The sequence below is a fragment of the Hippocampus zosterae genome, chromosome 1 (genome assembly GCF_025434085.1).
Source record: "Hippocampus zosterae strain Florida chromosome 1, ASM2543408v3, whole genome shotgun sequence".
NCBI classification, from domain to species: domain Eukaryota; kingdom Metazoa; phylum Chordata; class Actinopteri; order Syngnathiformes; family Syngnathidae; genus Hippocampus; species Hippocampus zosterae.
This window is the reverse complement of record NC_067451.1, coordinates 17,568,741-17,581,053: the sequence shown is the minus strand read 5'-3', so window position 1 is coordinate 17,581,053 and position 12,313 is coordinate 17,568,741. Positions and strand designations below refer to the sequence as shown.

Genomic DNA, 12,313 nt, shown 5'->3' with positions numbered 1-12,313 from the left:
CCTCCTCCACCCCCGTTGTGTGTCTCCTGTTTGTTGATTCCGGGGCAGACAGACATGTATTCAGACTCGTAATGTGCCGTCTGCGTTGATGTGTACTGGCGCAGCCCAATTGTTGCCCACTATCTATAGATTCGTCACACAATTGGAGTGGTCACATGTGCCCCTCCATATACGGTAACCCGAGCAAAAGATGATTCAATAACAAGCAAGGAAGGATTTGAACAATATATTTACTTCCATTAAATAAAACACATTTGGGTGGGGTGGGGCGATCCGTACCAAATATTTTACAGGAACATTTTAATGCGCTTTTTCTTCTTCTTCCTCTAGGATTACTAGTCTAAAATGTTCACACAGACATGAATAATAATAACTTTATATTATGTTAGAAACCCACCAATGCGGTGCGTTTTAGTATTTACACCCCCCTCTTTTTTTAACTTTTGTTTCCAAGCAAAACATTGTTATTTATTCCCTACCACGCATGCGTTAATAAATTGAACCACATCTTTGGAGATGTTTGGATATATACACAAGTTTTCAGACAACAAATCGGGGAATAAAACTTAAAGAAAATAAAAACAAACATTTTCAGTGGTTCAGTTTTAAGTGCCCTTTTATGGAAGGGGGAAAAACAGAATACAATAATAATAGTAGTCTCTTGTTCCTGTGGATGAAACCTGACCACCATGCCTGGCATTTGAGTTTTGGATCACTGTACATCCCCTTTGGGAAAATCGACGCTCAGTGTGGTAATTTCTGTCTGTCTGTCTGTCTGTCTCGCTCTGTCTCTCTCTCTCTCTCTCTCTCTCTCTCTCTCTCTCTCTCTCTACCTCCGAGGGTGGGCGTGAGTGGGGGTGGAGTGGGCTGTTTTTAGTGGGGTGCGCGCGTCTCACACCGGCCTGTCCACGGCGTACTGGCAAGCGCTCAGGTTCGTGGCGGGGCTCTGCACGCCGGCGTAGCCGAAGCTCGAATGCTGCTTGGCTTTCAGTCTCAGGCTGGCCAGGCTGGAGTTGCAAGTGTCCCGGTAGACGTAAGGCGGCGTGGGCGGCGCGTAGGGGCACGCCGGCGCCGCCACGGCCGAGTTGAGCGACGGCCCACTGAGGTTGTTCAGGTTGTTGAGGCCGTTGAGGCTGGAGCCCGCCACGGCCGACGGCACCATGCCCGACGTCATGGACGAAATGGAGTTGGGCGGCGAGAACATGGCCTGCGACGACAGCGGGTTGACGTTCATGGAGTTGAAGAAGGGGAAGCTCTTGGTGGACAGCGAGGCCGACGTCAGGCCCTTGGCGGCCCAGTTGTTGTACGTGTAGCCCGGGTACATGTCGTCGTAGGGCTGCATGAGTCCGTTGAACTGCGGGCCGAAGCCGTTCTTGCACAGCTCGGCCTGCTGGTTACGCTCCCTCTTCCTCCACTTGGCGCGCCGGTTCTTGAACCAGACCTGACGAGGAGCGCGAGGAGGAGGAGGAAGATGAGGAGGAGGAGGAGGAAGAAAAAGAGAAGGAGGAAGAGAAAAAGGAAGGGGATGGGGACACCCGCACACACGGCGTTATTTCCCCCCCATCAAAATCACGACAAATGGACATCCCAGCAGGTCAGAAAGTCTCCCGGAGCCAAGTTTGCAGCCGCTCAGCGCGTGCACATTTTCAAATTTTCAACGCTATGCATTGCAAAATAAAACAACCTGTAAACAGTCACCCCAAAATTTGGACCAATAGGTTTTTTTTTACCTCGGGAGTCGGTCCGTAGATTTTGTATTTTTAGCACGTGCAAAATGACAACCTACTAACCATTATTATTTGTTGTATGTATTATTCTTGTTGAAAGTACCCGTGTCCAAAGGTACACGACCATTCATAAAAATAATTATAATAATAATAAATAATGGGGTTTGTTGTAGAAATGCTACGCTCACTCTTTGTAACCCACATTAATGTTTTCTCAACTCAACGGTATCTATAGAGCACTTTCAAACAGCCATCGCTGCATACAAAGTGCACGACTTAATTTACATTAATAATGATCATAGTGATAAATGAACTGATGAAAAAAGTGCATTTCTGCACCCACAAAATGTGGAACAGTCGTGTCCTGTTTTGACTGGGCGTATTTGGTTACCGACATGACCAATCGTTGATTGTATTTAGTGAAACTAACTCGCTTGTGCAAATTGTTTCATTAACGTTAATTTTATTGTTTAGTTAATATTATATTCATTTCATTCCTTGTCAATTGCATTAACAATGATATATATATATATATATATGTGTGTGTGTGTGTGTGTGTGTGTGTGTGTGTGTGTATTAGAGCTGCACCTAAGTGGGCTATTATATTTTAGATTTCGCATTTAATTACAGTATTTATACACCCAAAAAAGAAATTTATAGACACGTGTTTCAGGCCGATAATAACAAACTAAAAAACTAATAATAATAAACAACATTACAATTTAGAGAAACAGAACCTAAATTGTAACGAATGTAAGAATGTCTCACAAACACATTTATTGGTGGCTTGGTGAATACTGACAAGCTTGTTCACGTCCAAACTTTTAAATGTTTACATTTAAGGCCGTTCAAGAGAATAAGCGTTTAAAAAAAACACTCACTTTTCAAGGTGGCAGGATCGACATTAAATTTGCGCACTTCCTTTATTTGTAGGAAATATTTACACATATGCACGTCCCACCTTCAACGGCGTCTTTTATTTACAGTAATTTAACACGTATGACCCCCAAAACACCCCTCAAGTATAGTTCCTCAATATGTTCAAATATGCGAATGCCTCAACTTTCAAGTGGCTTCACGAATAGAAGAATCGTTTTTTAAAAAAAGACGTCCCCGCGACACATTTATAGGCAGCATGATTGAAACAAAACATGTTCTTGTGCATGCCCCATGTCAAAACGCTCATGTTAATTTAATATTATTCAATATTTACTGCTTGTACGTGATATTTTGATTGATTTATGTACTTTTGTCCGTTTTATTGTAGTATCAGAATGACATTCATTCAAGCTCACACATGCTATGTGATTGTATAATATTTGACAAATACACATCACAGCATTATTTGAGCCAATTACGCTGCACGGGACGGTCGAGCTTTTTGTGTTATTTCTTCGTCTCCTGTCTCGGTCTTTATCAGAACACAATCCACACATACTCACACACACGCAGACACGCGCGCGCTCCTCCGTGACTAGTGTCAATTCCTCGCTAACTGCACCCTCCCCCTTTCGAAAACTTGCGACAGTGTCCCAAAATGAGCAGCTTTGCACCTCTTTCACACCACACCGGCGGTATCTGTCACTCCCGTCACACGCAAAAGAGCGCTCACCTCTCTAATTGGACAGACAAGACAAGACAAAAAAAAAAAGAATGGGGAAGGGAAAAGACTATTTATCTTCCCATGTAGGGGTTGTCATTATATTAAATATTAATTTAAGCGGCATGTGATTGAATTGGGCTCGAGGCAGCGGTGTGTTTAAACAAGTGTGCGTGCATATTTGTTTTTCAGATAATCTGAGCGGAGGACACATTATTACATTAACGCCATGCACGCCCGCCGAACAGACGCCCCCCCCGACCCCCCCCCCCCCAGTCCCTGAAATAACATTTCAAGGAATAGACAATTTGGTTTTCAATAAATGATAGGTGGTGGTATCGGGGAAATTTTTATTTTGGCTGCAGTCCGACATATAAAATAAAAATAAAACATTTTGCTAAATATCACATACATGTGATATTTAGCTTTAGAGAAATTGACAGGCAGGTTGATAACGTGCTCTGCGAAAAAATGCCCATTGTTGCAAATACATTTGTATAACAGCACTTAAAAGGGTGGAAGTAAAAAAAACTTCGAATGAAATGTCGTTTCTGGACTATTTTGACATTTTACTCCTAATAAAATTGTATTATTATGTACCATGTTCACATTTTACTCTGCTCTGAAAAATGTTTTTTTTTTCACGTGCAATTATCTTTCAAAAACCCTTCGTGCGTGTTTGTGTTTCATGAGTGGACTTGATGAAACATGTCTTTCACTGTTTTGAACATTTTTTTGAAAGTCACAAAAGCATGTTTTTAGATCAGTCTCTAAAGCAGTTTTACACATACACGTGTCACGTTTTTGTTCCTTGAGGGAACTCAAATGTCTTATTTTCTATCGTGCTCCAAAATGTTTTTATCTTTTACTGGTGCAATTATAACGCAGAGAAAGGGGTCTCATAATACCGTTTCTGAATTGTAGTTTTACGCTTCTTCATGTGCGCTGATTTGAAAGTTATTTTTTTCACACGTTCAAGTGTGCTTAAAATACAACATTCAATGGCCATACTGATTTCTTTTGTTATTTTTTAAAAAAAATCTTTAATTGTCCTCCTTGAACGCATTTTCAAAAAAATGTCGAAAATATGGATGTCAATGAAAACTATCTCGGTACTAATTTTGGCATGCAGTTGTACTCATGATGCGCTCTGACTTGAAAGATACTTTTTCAGCAACAAGCGATTGCAATGTAACTAAATTAAATTATTATGCAATGAAATCAAAGGCACGCGTCTTAATGATTCATTATATATGTGTAGCTATAAAAGTCATAAGGAGGTAACCGTCTTATGTTTTTCATATTGCAGTTGCTTTGTCCCCCCTTCAATCTAATCGTCTTTTTGACAGAATGTAACATGTGGGTCCAACTGTGCAGTTTAGACTCACCCGAACCCTGGCCTCGGTGAGGTTGGTCCACACGGCTATCTCCTCTCGAGTGCTCATGTCCGGGTATCGGTTTCGCTGGAAGGTGGCCTCCAGCTCCTGCAGCTGCTGGCTGGTGAAGTGAGTCCTCTGACGCCGCTGTCTCTTTTTCTTCGACGGGTCGTCAGACGAGTCGTCGTTCTTGCTCTGGCTTTTCTCTTTCTCTGTTCAAAATAAATCAATCAAAACAATACATGAAGTGGTCTTTTTTCCGTGTGTCATTTGCATTAGAACCACCAATGAATCCTTCATTTGCATATGTCAAACTGCGCTGCAAGTATCTCCCCTGTCTCCGTCTTTTTTTTTTCTTACCCACGGTTTCCGGGCTGGACGTGTCCGACACCGCGTGCGCGTCCATGCGGTGCTTGCCGGAGTCCACGGCTCGCACCAACGGCTGCAAACCGGACGCCATGGAGGAGGCGAGTTTAGTCCCGGTAAATGGGTGGTGCGGGTGGTGGTCTAGATTTAAAGGATCCCTCATAGAGTTCATCGGTCGCTCCCCGAAAACACAACGCACAAAAAAATAAAAAGAAAAAAGAAAAAGAAAGAAGAGTGTTTTGTAAATCCCGCTCCCGACAGCGAGAGTCTCCCCTATGTGTTTTTAAACCCGTCAAGCAAATGCTCGGACTCCGAGTTGCTTTTTAGACCGGGCCACCGTGGGGCGCTGCCATCCTAACGTCGGCGGTGGCTGGCGGGCGGTGGCTGACTAGTGGAGTGACAAGGACAGGTAGATGATATTGGAACCGGGGACGAGCACGCACAAGCGCGACGCGCGAACACAACCCCCTCCAACTCTCTTTCTCTCCCTCTCTCTCTTTCTCTCTCGCTCTCTGACGTCACTGTCTATAGCCCTGCCCACTCGCTACCTTGACAGGCGCGTGCTTGGGGCGTCGAAGAGGAATGCCCCCCCCCCCTCCGCGCCCCCCCCCCCCAGCAGCCCAAGACCAAGACAAACAAACAAACAACAAGAGAGCAAAAAAAAAAAAAAAAAAAAGAAAAGTTTGAAAATTAAATCGCCACGAGAGGCTCTTTCTCAGTAACCGAACTCCCTTAAAAATGAAGCAAAAACATATTTCAATCCACTTAAAAGTGCACTATTGCTGCACTTCAAGATGAACCATCGCGTCAGAAACGATTCCAAAAGGCCCAAAGTAAGTTCGGCGCAAATAGAACCTGCCTCAAGTTCGATCAAGACGTGCTACAATTGTGATGCCCCCCTCATAGAACATACGTGAAAAAGTGGTGATTCGGGCCGTTGCCGTCGATGCAACGAGTTCGTTTTGGGCTGTGATTCAGGCACGAAACAAAGCCGATCCGAACCAGTACCGAGAATTGAAATGTATCGGTCGGTGGAACGTGATGGAACTGGTTTCACTCCAGATCTGGTCTTCTGACGCAAATCATGCTGGTCATTCTCATGTTTCTAAATCTGTACCAAAATTGTAAGTTGTTTTCACTTTTAATAATGCTGGGATGTTGCAAACATTTTTTTGTTATTTAACCCCTTGTTAAATGAGTGGGACATAAGTTGATACAATATTTTCCTTAATTTCAGATTTAAAAAATGTCCGTCTAGCAAGTTATATGTCAATGTAATTGTACATTGTAGTTTCACAGTCCCGAGGAAAACCATTTAAATCTTGCAACAAAAAAAAATGACACGGACTCTTGTTGAGAATTTGAAGTATAATATACACAAAAGTGAATTTTCGATCTACTGTATCTTTATTTTAAATGAAATTTTCATCGACCATGAAGTCCATCTTTCCATTCACGTGCAGCCATGTCCTGACGAGTCATTCAATTTAGATGCATGAGAAAACGACGCTATCATTAATCGTTCAAATAGTAGTATTAGTCTTTTTTCAGCTTTATTTTCATTTTGAAGTGGATTATGTCTTCCTCCTCGGACGTCTCCTCATCTTCCCTGTCTCCGCTTTACATGGGCCATTAATTAACAATTCAGTCAATAAAGCAGGGAGTAGGTGGGGTGCATGGAGAGAGAGGTGGGTGGGGAGGGGGTTGGAGGGCGACAAGCCTTTTTAGGCGGGATTACGGACACATCACATTCCTCCATTAGCGTATTCCTGCTCACGAATGGCTTTCATTATACATGTGCTTTTTCCCCAGAGTGGAGAGCGCAACGAGAGCCGCATACATTACACGCACTGTTTCGGATGCGCACACACTGCTTGTCACGTTCTATTAGTCCTAATCAATCGTCATTAACAATAAGCGTGACACACGCCTCGGCTTAATGCTGAAAAGTTTTATCCACGCATATACGAAAGCGTTATCATCATTATTTGCAATGGTGAGCAATCGTGTCAATTTTGTGTTGTTCGATGAGAATTTGGCATACAGTATTTTGTTGTGCCTTTTTGCGATTTAAACCGCCTGTTTCTCTTCTGAAAATTGACGACCATCGTTCCTGTTTATAAGGCCTTTTTAAGCGCTCGTTAGTGCTGCTGTAAATCCGCAACTGGCCACCAGATGTCAGTATGAGACAATGAATAGCCTGGAGGTATCGGCTGCAAGTCCGAGGGTTCTTTCACCGTGTGAAACCAGGCGCGAAATTCCAACGCGCTACTGCCCAATCTTTCACATCATATATATTTTTTTGTTTAAAAAACTTGTCAATTTAAAGTATAGAGCAACGAAAGCAAATAAAGACCGCTTTTTAATGGGCTGGAGGCCTCTTATTATCATTTTTTCAATTGTATTGAATGTTTATTTGGTGAGTTTTGTCTTTAATTTGGAAGTCCTATATAATATGTCTGTGTCGATGATGCGTCCCAGTAAATGATAACAAGCATTTTTAATAGACATTTTCCAACAATTAATTTTGTCCGTGTAAAAAAGAAAGAAAGAAAAGCACAATAAGTTGCTGCATATGCATTCATATTTTACCTATTTGTGCGCAGGTGGTGGCCAATTTGCGGCAGTGGGACTCCATGATGACGGAGGAAATCTATTCTGCGCATGGGGAAACAAACAAAATAAAAATTAATAGAGGTAAACAGGGAACACATACTGTGTAATAACATGACAAAGACAACATAGAGACAATATGAACATATACGCTTAAAAATAACGTTTGTTATTATTTTCATGCATATGTTGAACATTTAGTTTGCGATTTAAGTTTGTACGCAATCGATGTATATTAACAGTTGAAACCAATTTCAATAAAAGCAGCAATATTGTCTCAGTCAGGGGTTAAAATCAACATTTTCGTTTCCAGGTCACGTTTTTTTTCTTGATGTTTTCGCGTATTTCAATCACTGGCAAAAAGGTGTTATTTACTCGTCATGTGTACAGTATGTCGCGCGTGCGCGCGACGTGGCTGCGCTAAAATCTCCCGGATTAAGGCTCTTGATTGAGATGTCAGCGTGTGGGTGCGTGAGCATATTACAAAATTCATTATAGGACGCCAACACAGATGGGCTTTTATTAGAATGTTTGCTTATGATAATGCAAATTTGCATGTCAGCGGCCGCCATTTTCTCCTCATCCTGCTGTTCGTCGTCTCCGTTATGCAAATATGACAGAACTTTTTACACGTCTTCATAAAATCTGACAGCAAGAAGGGTACATCTTATAATTTCGACCACTTTATTGGGGCGTTTAGTATTTTTACCCCTTCCACTGAGATAATGTGCCAAACACCTTCTTGCTGAGTAATGACACAACTAAACAAACGACGCTGTTCATACCTAAAAATATGAAGGATTGCACAATTCCGTACCACAGTGACTGTAATATCTGTCATGTGATTATATAATTAGTAAATAAATGTTTAACTCCATATTGGCCGCCTACTAATTGTCATATTCTTAACAACAATATTCAACACCAATTTAAACATCCATCTGTCGTTTGTAATTTGACGTGGGGTGAGAAGGGTGGGGGTTGGGGTGATCATGGCACCTGGCCCGGTGTAGACAGAAAGCCGGTCCTTGCACACGCGGGTATGTGCACGCTTCCTGTTTCGTTATTTTTTTGTTCTTCTAGTATTGTATGGTATAATGGACACGAGAGTGATTATTGGGACTACGTAATTATTATGTTACAAATTGAGTTTTTTTATGTGTACATTTTTGGACGAGAGTGACCGAGTAACCTCGCGTTTATCTTGAGTTACTGTTATCGAGCAGAGTAAGTATTTAATTGTTTTTTTTTCTTATTTTATTTCTTCACATTTCTGCTGTAAAAAAAATTCATGTATTTTCATCATACCAATCTTCATTATTAGCGTTAATGAATCATCATCGTCTTCAATGAATAAAAATTTTACCTCTCACCACTTCTTTCATGTTCGATTGACATTGTTGAATCCATGTTCACTTGCAATTAATTTAAGAAATGTAGCCTTCCATCATCAATTAAATAATTTCAGACAAACGTTCTCTCCTTATTTCGTAATTTATTCACATTATATTCACGTTGAATTGACACCATAGTAACGTGTCTTCAATTAAAAAAACATCGTTTTACAAATATGTGGTATTTCCCAATATTCCAACAATACATGATGATTATTATCATTTAAGGCACATATTTCCGCTCTCCTTTCGCCATTTAAGCAAAACCTTTCGTATATTCCACACGCAATTGACTCCTGTAGAAATCATATTCACTTTCTTACGTCGATTATATATATACACACACACATACACGTGTGTGTGTGTGTGTGTGTGTGTGTGTGTGTGTTTATTACGCTCTACTAACATACTAATTGCCATATTGAAATTATTTAAGGCAGTCATGAGTGTTATACTGGCATTTATTCGCATTTCTGAGTACCTTGCGTGCAACTGCCCCACAACCGATGGTCACTTTCATTTAGCTTATATGAAAAATGGCAGAAAGAACAGAAATAAGCACATTGTCTTACCACGCGTGGCCGTCTATCGTTATGTGCTTGATGAGATAAATTCCACCGTGCGAAACACACATATGGTGCGCAACTGGAACGTCCTGCTTGTCGCCGTCGATTTTCGTTTTATCCCCAAAATAAAGAAAGCAAAAGGGTAAACTTCATCCCCCCCAAAAATTGTCAGGGAGCAAGTCCACGCACTCTTTCCGCTGCTCTTCTTCTCCTCTTCTGCACGCCCCAACTTTTTTTCCGCTCTGAAAGACTCTCCGTTTCTCCCCATCGCCACCCCGCCCCCCCCCCCCCCATCTCTCGTCGCCTGCGTGTGCCTGAAAGTGGGTGTGCTAGTGCACCCAGGGGCGGCACAAGAAGAGCCTAAATAACGACTAAATCAGCCCCACTGCAATTAAAGTCAACACATTAGTGGCCCATTTTCTCCCCACTCATATTTACACGTGGAACCAGTTAGTCGTAAAATACGCACGACACCCCCCCCCCCCCCCCCCCACCACCCGACAATATTCGTACGTTAAGTCAGGAGTGCAGCAGAGACCGGACGTGCACCCACCCTCTCCTTCTAATCCCCTTTTTACATTTTTAGTCATACTGCCTATTAAAGTGGTAATTAACGCCCACTGCTCACACGCACATACGCACGCGCGCGCGCGCGCGCGCAAACACACACACACACACATTATTTTCGTAAGAATTTTGGAAAGCAAACATATGATTTAATTGCTCAGTAAAGGTCGCCCCATTCTGTTGTGATAAATGCGCATACACCAACTTGACTGGCCAATTGGAAGGACAAACAAAGGGTGACAATAAAATCCACACAATGCAACAGGATAAAATGCTGAATTACATGAATGAAAAAGAAACAGGAGAAATGAAGAGGCCTTAAAATTCTGTTTGACTTTGTCTCACAGTGAAGTTAATATAGTCAGTGAGCATCTAACATTTATGTTTTGTTTTGTCTTTGGCTTTTTGATGGCACTTTTTTTTCGTAAAGGCAGCTCCAACAATTAAGAGACTTTTAGCTGGTTAGATATCTACACAGCTACACGCTGGGGCGATTCTAGGATTTAGGGGTGCCAGGCAAGATACATTCAATGTTCTAAATTAAATGCTCACAATTTTGGACGAGAAGCATTTGACTTTTGGGGAACATCTGTGATGAAACCATCAAATCTAATTAAGGTTATTTAAAGTGTAGCCATATATATGAGGAATGGATTGTTGTTGTGTGTGTGGGGGGGGGGGGGGGGGGACTCATGTTGATTCAGCAGGTCCACTACATACAAAGTAGTATGTAGTGATGAAAGATGCACAAAATGTACCTTGGATTTATTTTTGGGGCTTTTATTTGAAATTCAATGCACAGTATGTAAAAGACATGTTAACAGAATTTGACTGTTGCAAATAATTTTAATCTTAATACGAATGTAATATTCTCTCTTTTCTCCTCACTCACGCTGACACAGAAAAAAACAGTCCTTGAATTGACTAATTTGAATGTGGTAGACTATCATCATTTAAAATTAAATAATTTCTCCTCGAAATGTAACTGTAATTAAAAATAGCTTGTTTGTAGCATCTTGGCGCAACAAACAACAGCTAGCTTCTCTCAGTCCAAGACAGTAGCACTCTCTTTGTTTCCTTGCTAAAAAAAACTAAACAAAAAAAAACCCAGCAGGAAGCTCCTCCCAAAAAACAGAAACAGTGAGCTACAATTCAATGCAGCAACATGAGAAGGGGCCATTACAGTATCGCGAGTTAGCCTTGATTGGTTGAACTTAATTGCTCCACATATATCCTGGTTGAAGCCAGGCACATGTATAAGGCAGTGTATTACTTCTTGCAGATTACGTGCTAAGAGCCTGTTTGGAGAAAGGATTGAGTGAAACAAAACCTTTTTGAGGCAAGGTTGAAGGGGGATTGGGGGGCGTGCTACTTTTGATGTTAAAATATTACATTTCAACAATGTACTTTATGGATATAGTATAACCGAGCCTTTTTAAAGGATATGTAGTAAAACAAAACAATAAATCATCTCACAAAATTCAAGGCTTCTTGCTTTCAATTTAGGAGTGCTCAAGCACTCCTAAAATGGGGCTTGAAACACCTATGACAATTGGTCATGAAATGATCAATTAAATTTTTCTGAGGTCATTTTTCTACTGATGTGTGTTTCTCAAATCGACTTGTTTTCAGTTGTCGGGTGGGGGTGGGTGCCTTGCCCAATGGCGCCTTGGAAGCAATTCAGGAAGGAGACATGCATGTTTTTGATCCATCCATCCATTTTCCGAACCGCTTGATTCTCACTAGGGTCGCGGGGGGTGCTGGAGCCTATCCCAGCCGTCTTCGGGCATTAGGCGGAGGACACCCTGAATCAGTTGCCAGCCAATTGCAATGTTTTTGATGAGTTGTCACTTTACATGTTGTCCGCAGAAGTACTTGAACTATGACCCTGAGCTTCCAATGACATGCACTAGCGCAGTAGTAGCACTCCCATGTATGATGCACACACATGTACGCTGTCAGATGCATGCAACGGTTCCGTACACACACACACACACACACACACACACACACACACACACACACACACACACACACACACACACACACGCACACACACACACACACGCACACACACACACTCTAAGGGTGGTGATGGTCTTCT

The 12,313-nt window shown here is 41.8% G+C and overlaps 1 protein-coding gene across 2 annotated transcripts; it reads right to left on the bottom strand.

The window, feature by feature from the left end:
• Positions 1–211: 211 nt before the first annotated feature.
• On the bottom strand, positions 212–9,885 carry pitx2 (paired-like homeodomain 2). 2 transcript variants are annotated; one of them, XM_052064961.1, is made up of 5 exons: positions 9,649–9,885; positions 7,662–7,727; positions 5,064–5,210; positions 4,716–4,915; positions 212–1,441 (listed from the first exon to the last, which is right to left on the bottom strand). In XM_052064961.1, exons 2-5 carry the CDS (start codon positions 7,705–7,707, stop codon positions 893–895), a joined length of 942 nt encoding a protein of 313 aa, XP_051920921.1. In that variant the 5' UTR covers positions 7,708–7,727; positions 9,649–9,885; the 3' UTR covers positions 212–892. The 2 variants fall into 2 exon arrangements, with proteins under 2 accessions (XP_051920921.1, XP_051920931.1); XM_052064971.1 differs by lacking the exon at positions 5,064–5,210 and having other exon boundaries at positions 9,649–9,884.
• Between the last annotated feature and the right edge of the window lie 2,428 nt (positions 9,886–12,313).

Bases quoted from the DNA above. Each gene is read 5' to 3' on its own strand.
- pitx2 (XM_052064961.1), bottom strand. From the start codon at position 7,707: ATGGAGTCCCACTGCCGCAAATTGGCCACCACCTGCGCACAAATAG. The intron at 5,211-7,661 runs GTAAAATATGAA...CTTTAAATCTAG, and splicing joins CACCACCTGCGCACAAATAG to ACCACCACCCGCACCACCCA. The intron at 1,442-4,715 runs GTGAGTCTAAAC...GCTCCTCGTCAG, and splicing joins TCACCGAGGCCAGGGTTCGG to GTCTGGTTCAAGAACCGGCG.